The sequence below is a fragment of the Trachypithecus francoisi genome, unplaced genomic scaffold (genome assembly GCF_009764315.1).
Source record: "Trachypithecus francoisi isolate TF-2019V2 unplaced genomic scaffold, Tfra_2.0 Lachesis_group13, whole genome shotgun sequence".
Lineage (NCBI taxonomy): Eukaryota > Metazoa > Chordata > Mammalia > Primates > Cercopithecidae > Trachypithecus > Trachypithecus francoisi.
Genome location: NW_022681458.1, coordinates 64,472,753 through 64,481,884, shown reverse-complemented (window position 1 = coordinate 64,481,884; position 9,132 = coordinate 64,472,753). Strand labels below are relative to the sequence as shown.

General features: G+C 41.3%; 1 protein-coding gene and 1 long non-coding RNA gene across 4 annotated transcripts in view; one reads left to right on the top strand and one right to left on the bottom strand.

The window, feature by feature from the left end:
• Window positions 1-3,835: 3,835 nt before the first annotated feature.
• On the bottom strand, window positions 3,836-8,477 carry TTC30A (tetratricopeptide repeat domain 30A). The gene is made up of 2 exons (XM_033231027.1): window positions 5,365-8,477; window positions 3,836-4,244 (listed from the first exon to the last, which is right to left on the bottom strand). Exon 1 carries the CDS (start codon window positions 8,224-8,226, stop codon window positions 6,229-6,231), a length of 1,998 nt encoding a protein of 665 aa, XP_033086918.1. The 5' UTR covers window positions 8,227-8,477; the 3' UTR covers window positions 3,836-4,244; window positions 5,365-6,228.
• The window catches only part of LOC117094805, a 42,646-nt gene continuing 41,889 nt past the window's right edge, over window positions 8,376-9,132 (top strand). For all 3 annotated transcript variants that reach the window (XR_004441683.1, XR_004441684.1, XR_004441682.1), the window contains exon 1: window positions 8,376-8,691. This is a non-coding gene — a long non-coding RNA (uncharacterized LOC117094805). The remainder of the gene's footprint in view (window positions 8,692-9,132) is intronic.

Here is a 9,132-nt window from a genome sequence, read left to right as displayed (position 1 = left end):
TAGAAATAGAATCTTTAGGGGTTAGAGCCAAGGCATCTTTACTTTTTAAAAAGTTTACCCACTGATTCTCATGTAGAATGTGGACTAAGAATTATTAGTACAAAAAGAAAAAAGAAGCTAAATAACAGGGACTTAATTGTGGCTCCATTGCTTGCTTTTAATTTTTCCTCCCCAAAACCTAAGCTAAAATGAGCAATCAATCTCCTGGAAGAAGGTGTTTAGGAGTTTAGCTCAAATGGACTTTGCAAGTAAAGGTAAAGCCTTATGGGGCCTCAAAAGTCTCTGGTAACACTTTGTAAATACTTCTGAAATCAGCTGGTTTTATGCTGGGATTTTTGGATGAGTCACAGCTCTCTGCACTTAAGATGTAGACAAGCCTTCTGATGGCCATTTTCACATGTTTGGTGTCTGGAAACTATAATGAAGAGAAGAAAATCACTGACTTGAAGGAGGATCATATAAGGTGATTTTTTTCAAAGCGGTGATGAAACAACAGGTGAGTCAATAATCTTTCCACCCAGTCCAGATTGCACTGTAGCTAAATCTGCGCTGCTACAAACAGCACAGCACACCTGCTCAGGAACCCTCAACATACTTTTGTAAACCATAGCATAATTTAGGCCAGCCCTGGAATGTTCTCACTAAGTGTATTTTGGAAAAAGCCTATTAAATCACCGATTAAATCATCAGCAGGAACTGAAGTGGCAAAAGTCATAGCTCTGGGAAAAGAAATGCCTAGCACTGATAGAAAAAATTTGTAAAGAAAGCAAACAAACAAATAAAAACAAAAAATACCTAAGAGAAGGTGTTCTGGAACTGAACTGGGATTTGCCCTCCTGGCACAATAAGGCCACACATCCACACTGAGGTTTGTAGCAGGAGAGAGGAGGATATTTATTTGCAGAGTGCCAAGCAAGGAGGATAAGGCAGTTCTTGCTTAAGTCCTGACTTCCCTTATGGTTTGCAAGCAAGGGTTTTTTTAAGGCAGGGGTAAATTTCAGGAAAGGAGATGTTACAGGCAAAATTGTAAATCAATAAATGGAGAGTTTACACCCTGGTTTGGCCTAAAAGGGCAGGATATCTTGAAGTGGGGACTTACCGATCATAGATAGACTGAAGGGTTTTCCAGTCTGCAGTTGGTTAAGGAAAAGAAGGTTTATTTAAAAATTGTGGGGTCAACAGAAAAGAATGTAAGCTCTGGCTCCTGGGTGTGGGTTCCTCCCGGCACCTCAGAAAAAAATTTAGACCATAAAGAATGGCAGTGAGAGGCCGGGCGCGGTGGCTCAAGCCTGTAATCCCAGCACTTTGGGAGGCCGAGACAGGCGGATCACGAGGTCAGGAGATCGAGACCATCCTGGCTAACATGGTGAAACCGCGTCTCTACTAAAAAATACAAAAAATTAGCCAGGCGAGGTGGCAGGCGCCTGTAGTCCCAGCTACTCAGGAGGCTGAGGCAGGAGAATGGCGTGAACCTGGGAGGCGGAGCTTGCAGTGAGCTGAGATCCGGCCACTGCACTCCAGCCTGGGCGACAGAGCAAGACTCTGTCTCAAAAAAAAAAAAAAAAAAAAAAAAAAGAATGGCAGTGAGAGTTCAGTCCTCAGTTCCCCCTTATCTGAGGTCTATGTGCAGGCAGATCTGTTTGGTGGGGGTCTGGGTTTCTGAAAAACAATTCAGAGACATATGTTAAGATGTTATCTCTAGTTCCTGTAGGGGAACCAAACATCCTGTGATTCCAATTTCCTTGGCTATTGTCTTAAGTTACTACTACCTTCATGCTCATCAAGTTGCTTATTTACTTTTCAGGGCTAGCTAGGTGCCTGGAACTTCCCTTGTAGGAACTCGGGATTTTCCTTTATTTCCATACTTGGAGGGCCCTGTAGGCCCCTAAGAGGGGTCCCTGCTCTGTCTAAGAGAAATGTGGTAGAGTGGAAAGAGCATGAGAATTGAGCAAGATGCCCTGAATTCTGATCTGGGCTTTCCCTGGATCCTATTTGGCTCTATCATATTATCCTGGGGAAGTCATATTAATCTCTCTGAGCCTCAGTCTTATGATTCAAGAGATGAACCCTCTTGAGTTCTAAGCCCTCATTGTTCAGAATCTAGCTGCAGATACATTCCAGATGTTTATCTTAATCCTTAATTTGTAATTTAAAAGAACCTATTTAGGTCATATCTACAAATGTAAAAAAATCACATTTTATGATTTCCCATTTTATATTTTACATGATTATTTCCAGAATCATTTTATAATTTTACCAATCATTTCATTATAAATCTTACACACACTGTCAGAAAAATAGTCTCCTTAGTTTCTGAAACTACTTGTAGCGTCTTAGTCAAATCATGTATGGCTCTCCTCTGTTCTTTGGCATTTTAACAGTTTAATGGTAAGGAATCAGTACAAGAACAAAAGTTCTAGAAACAAAAATATTGTATTAACTACGGAAAAAATTTTTGCCTTTTCCAGTAAACATACAAAATAATGGCACTCCTTAGCATATGTGAGTAGGTGGTACTGCCTTCTAATTAAATATTTTACAGCAAAGTGTTGCTGTTATAGTTCAATTCCTGAAGCTTTCTTTTGCTTTACAGTGTTAGGGAGTGACCATCTCTTCCTATAGTACTTCATGACTTAAAAACAAAACAGACACTTTATATTCACAAAAGTATATATTCTCCTTTCCATATATGAAGTACATAGACTATAGAGTATGGTTTTGGAAATTTTGGAAGAGCTGGGACTAAGAGGTTGAGTTTTCACAGAAGAGGCTCTGATCAGAAAAACTAGCCAGTAATTTACTGTTGAGACTTAAGATCTTGAGAGTTTGTGGGTACTCTGTGGACACACGTTTTATAGCAGATGCCATAAGTACTGATGAAACTTTTAGTCATGTGTCGTTTATCTTAAGCATTTGACTCTCCTAATGAAACAGTTGAAAATAAAATATTAGCAGCAATAAATGCTTTCCCACATACTTTACTAGGGTCCTGTTTGCATAGTACAATTTTAGCCATGTGCTATTTTGAATTAGGGTATTCAGTCATTGATATTGATGTGTTTTATTTCACAAACGTGCAAATTTCACTTTTGAACAAGGACTTGGGCCCATTTTATATGTTCACATGATATTAATATTTGCAATCAAGTTATTGGCAGGTCTCACTTAAACTAACAAATGCTTATTTTTCACATTAGAAATGTACTTATAAGTCTATATTCTAATAATTTTTCCTTATGAAGCAATTCCTTTTCTTTCTTTTTTTTTTTTTGAGACGGAGTCTTGCTCTGTCGCCCGGGCTGGAGTGCAGTGGCCGGATCTCAGCTCACTGCAAGCTCCACCTCCCGGGTTCACACCATTCTCCTGCCTCAGCCTCCAGAGTAGCTGGGACTACAGGCGCCCGCCACCTCGCCCAGCTAGTTTTTGTTTTGTATTTTTAGTACAGACGGGGTTTCACCGTGTTAGCCAGGATGGTCTCGCTCTCCTGACCTCGTGATCCGCCTGTCTGGGCCTCCCAAAGTGCTGGGATTACAGGCTTGAGCCACCGCGCCCGGCCGTAATTCCTTTTCTAATAAATACACATGATGAGTTTATAGAAAGGATTTTAGTATGTGGTGGATCAATCTTGGCCCAAATCCAAACAAGCTGATTTAATTAAACAACCAAAAGAACCTCAATAGTGGTGTCAAATATAGAGTAATCACCTTGTAAAGACTCACTCTCCAAGAGAATATTAAACACTATACCTATGGCCAATAAATTAATTACCTTCTGGCTAATGTCTAGCCCTGTTTTTCAATATAAAATGATTATAAATTACAGTAAGGCAAGTGTCCTCTAAAGTTGAGTATATTTAATTCCCCATGTTACGGAATTCAAAATGATACAAATACTGCATGTCTTTAAAATTTCAGTCTGTTTTTCTATTGAGTTCAAAAAGTTTAAAAGATGAAAGTTATCACAAATATATATATTTAAAAAGTTCACTCTATTTTACAAATTACATAGATCTAGTACTTTTGGTGAGTTCTCTTAAATTTTTTTTGGCATTACCAATCTGAGAGTCACTTTTTATCAATACATATTATCTCGCTTTGCAAAAATGCATTTTTAAAAGGTTTCAAAAGTCACCTTGATAATCATAGTGCTCACTCACCTGACACTTACTGCTAAAAGGTTGTTATGCATCTTTTATACCTGGTTGAGGTTCAAATTCCAGCTAACAGAGAAAAGTGTCCCTATAACTGACAAAAGGGAAAAGATTAAAAAGGGAAAGAGAAGCGGGTGGTAAGAAAGATTTTTCATTTCTTATCTTGTGATACATTGTGCAGCGGTAAACACCACTATCTCTCAAGTAGACCCTTTGAAGGCAGGGGGAGAAAACACTCCAAGAGAATGCTTTAAACTAGAGATTGCTTTCCTATTCTATGTGGCTTTGACCTTTTGGAAAGTGCATGGCCTCTTCTCCTTGAATTAAATAAAACAAGAATATAAGGACTGATGATTTGATTTGGTGAGTTAGTTACGGAAATAGTTCTAGCATCTCTTATTTCCATTCTGTTATCCATTACTTCTGTTCTGTTAATGGCAGCAGACACTTGATTAACTACTGAGATTTGGACATGAAGGGTATCCAAAGTGGATTGTGAAGTATATCATTAGCTAAATCTCCATTACGTCTTCACTTCACCTGTTCCTGTTTCCAGATTTCTGGCAGACTGGCATCTAAAGGGCTTCACGTTAGAAGCAGGAGAGGCTCTAAATATTTCAAGAATAATTGAGGAAAAAATACACATTATAACAGCTTGTCAATTAAACTACTGAATGGAAGGGTCGTTCATCATTTTTGGGAAGGATTAAAAGCAAATCTCCTCTTCCCCAACAAAAACAAACATTACTACGAAAACTAAAAGAGGAAGTTAAGAGAGTTATACAATTTCTAAATAGCTATAAAAGTATTAATTTATGCACAACCATAACAGAGACTGGGGGACCACTCTCTATATATTCATAGCTAGAGTTGTAAGCAAAAATTGCAGGTAAAAAGGCAAAAATCCAAATTTCTTATTAATAATCAGTATAACATCCAACAGTAACAATCACTGACTGTAGCGGTTAACATTTACTGTAAGCCAAATCCTACAAAACATTAATATAAAATACAATTATATATTACCTGGCTGATTTGCTTATATATCCAGGTCATAAAAAAAGAAAGGCAACTTTTTTCTATATGGCTTATACAAAATCAGATGTTACAGTCAAAAGTAATTGTAAAGGCTTCTGATAGTTCAAATGATTGTGAAACCCCAAAGAATAAAGGAATTTCTGAAAGCCTAAAATTAGAAGGTATGGAACTCATACCTTTAGTCTTCTCATTCTCAGTTCAGTGCTTATTTTTTCCTAAAAAATTAAAAAGTAAAAATTAAAAATTTCAGTTTTTTAAAAACTGAAAATATTAATAGGCTTCCACACTTAATATATGTCATATCCACAAGGAGGCAAAATCATTTCTGTAAAATAAAAAATAGAACATGAAGAAAAACTTTTATTATAAAACTTAAGAAACAACGAATCAATCATGAAAAAAAATTACGTCACTGACCGAACCTCATAACCTGAAAAGAACCAAGAAAAGAAATTCCCATTATACTTGAACTTCTAAAAGGGCTTAAAGAAGGTCTAAACTAGACTTTGTTGAAATCCAGAAAGTTAAAGGACTAAAAAACTGGAGAAATAGAGTTAAGAATTAGATTTATTACACAGCACAGTCTATCCTGAGATAGCAAAATAGACATGGCTTTATTTGCTGATTGAGAAGTGGTCCAGCCGTTGGCTAGCAGTCATTTACGTATCAGTGACCAAATGCAAACATACCCGTACTAACAGTGCTTTGGTCCATGACATACCCTTTTGACAGCCCAAAGCTGAAACATCAACTCTATCTGGGGTTTCTTTCTTATACAAAGATGTCGTCTAGCAATTGTTGCTTGACGGCAAGACCAGATGATTGTCACTAGTAGGAAGAAAGCAGAAGTGATGCAGTTAACACTGCATAGTCCCTACTCTTCTGGATTAAATGAAAAAGTTGCTCAAACATAAACTTGTTATTATAAAGTGGATAAAATTCAAAATAAGACAAATATAAAGATGCCAAGGCTAAATACAGATAAAAAAAAGTGTGATAGGTAAGAAAGCCATTTTGAAAAAAGCCATTATCAGCCATAACTACTTATTCCATCCTATGATCTCATAAATCAAAGCTTTCAATTGTCTGGACTCATATGTGACTGTATTCTTCCCAACATGCATTCTCTCTTCTTCCAGGGGTTGTTCAATAACAGCAGGTATGTTTCTGCCATGAAGTTCACAGTGTCCTAGAAACTGGACACATTCTTGAATAACACTGTCATGAATGACTATCATGTGTTTTGACATGTTTTCTAACAAGGACAGGAAGCATCTTTTGGCATAATACCAGGTATCTGTTACCAGCTTTTTATTATAAGGCTCCAAGCTTTTGATAACTCGAGAAATACCAAACTCATAGTTTCCTTTGGCACAATAAAGAGTTCCTATCACCAAATTCACAATGCAGAGATGGTACATTTTCCTATTTGGGTCATCATAAGAGAGCTGCTCTTCCTCCTTTTCAATCTTCCTCATCAACTCCTCTGCTTCTTCATTTTGACTTGTCATAATATAGGAAACACAGAGATTAGCCAGTACAATAGCACTGACATTCAGGATGTTATCATAATGCTTCTTGACTATGGGTTCATAGAAACCAATGGCTTCTTTGTATTTGTTTTCCTGCATGAACAGAACATGAGCCACATTCAACTTCCACACATCATGGTCGTTACAGAATTCCACAGATTTGCGGAAGATCTTTTCCACCATTGGATAATTTTCAAGGTTCCAGTAGATTTTTGCCTGAGCCATCAACACGGGAATATACTTCTCCATGGTTTCATCATATTCATTCACTGCCTTTTTGATAGCTTCATCATCTCTATTGTGTCTTGCTTCCTGTACTTGTTTGGTGAGTCTCCGGAGCTGCTCAGTCAACATCCCCGCTAGCCCATCAAGCTTAATGAAAGCCTCTTCAGGAGCTGTCTGGCAAGTGATCATGGCATCCAAGAACTCATAGAGATAGGGTGTGAGGAACTTGTACGTCAAATGGGCATTTTCTGCCAGGACATCTGCTGCCAGGTCAAAATACTCATATTTACAGTAGAGCAGCAACAGGTTGCCAAAAGTCTCTGGAGGAAAGGGATTCTGTTGGAGCAAAAACTGTAGCTTTTCAAACCCTTCTGTAGGCCTGGTATCCATGTTCATTAGTGCCTGGTTGTGTAGGGTCACAGGGTCCAACTCTTCCTCTGCCCTGGGTGGCATGTCAGTGAGGGCTTCTTGAGCTGCCTCATAGTTTCTCAGTTGGTATTCTATGGCTGCCTTAAGGTTGAAGGCTTCCACCAGAGCAGTCTGATGCAGGACTAAGGTGTTGCCAACACTGCGAACATCAAAGCCCTCAGTGGTCATGCCCACACCTAGCTCAGGGTGCTGTCGGATGCCACGCTCAATAATCTCAGCGATATGCTTCAGGGCTGAGGCATACTGTCGGCTGCTGTAATAGGCCAAAGCCAGGTTGTAGGAAAGGTCAGGCTGGTAGCCTGAGCCCTGAAGTGCCGCAGAAAACTTGGAGCACGCAGCTTCATACTGTCCCTCCTTGTAGAGCAAACAACCCAGGTTGACCTGGCCATCGGTCTCATTCTCGCCCCCACTTTCTTCTCCCCCTTCCCCACTCAGCAGCTGCTCCACCAAGCTCCTGGACCCTGGCAGATCGCCCTCACTGTACTTGATGGCGGCTTGCAGGCGGAGGACCCGGCTGTGGTAGGCGGGGTTATCCAGGAGAAGGAAGGCGACCCGGGTGGCCTCCGGATAAAGGCAGGCCTTGTACAGGGCCTGGGCCTGGTACAGGCGGTACTGCTCCAGTTCCGGGTGCAGCTGGCCCAGCTGCTCATAGCACTCGGCCGCCAGCGCGAACTCCTGCAGGCGGTAGTAGCAGTAGCCTAGCAGCGACAGGCCTGCGCGGCTCCTAGGACTCCGCTGCAGCTCTCGGCCGAGCAGCTGCACCGCCTCGGCGTAGCGGGCATCGCGGATGAGCCGGTACACGACCGCGGTGAACTCCCCGTCGGGGATCTGCGCGCCGCTCCGGCCCGCCATAACCGCCACGGCTGTTATGCGTGCGGTTACCACGACAACAGGGCAACCGGAAACGGAAGACGGCCGGTTACTCTGCCACGGAAGGAATCTGTTAGGAATTAAAAAGGGACCATTCTCGTTAGTCTCTCAAGTTCAGTTTGATCTTCAAAGATTGTGGACTGCAGACTGGCGGCAGTCAGAAGGGGAAAGACTACTCCTCCAGGCCGTTCAGAGACTGACTCTCCCCGTCCCGGCATGCATCGTTCCTACGGCGCCGCTGCGCGGGCGTGGCCGCACTGCATGCTGGGAGGCGTAGTCCCTGCTGCACCCACCCAACCCGCGGCCCGTGGGGACGAACGGCCACCCGTCTTCCCGTCCCCCTAAAGATGAGGGGCGCTGTCTGTGTCTGTTGTGCCACCTCGGTCTCTAGCGCAGCGGAGGAAGATTTCCGGCCCTTGTTCCTGGCGATTTGGAGCCTTATACGCGGTGTGGTCTATACTAATGCTGGCGTTTGGCTTACTTTTCATAAAGTAGAGATTCGCTAGTACAATAAAAGGACCTTTTAATAAAAGGAGCGGGATGGCAAAAGGGAGTTAACTCCCTGAATTCCCTTGGAATTAGAGCAGGTTCTTATTATGCTACCCCGAGGGCACGGTTTGTAAGAACAGAATAGAGCAGCAAACAGAAATCCTTATTTTGGTGGTTTCCAGAGGTTAATGAGGAAAAAGTGCTGTGAATCTTAATTGGTACTGGGAGAGGATCTGTTTTTGATCGCAGTATCTGTCTCTTTCCATGACAAAAAATACTACTGAGTATATGTTGGCGTTTACACTTCGTTGTATCCATTGCTGTGGTCCTCCAACTGTCTCTGCCGATAAGAAACCAGTATCTTTTGTCATCTCCCATGATATCCATTGTTCTCTTTGG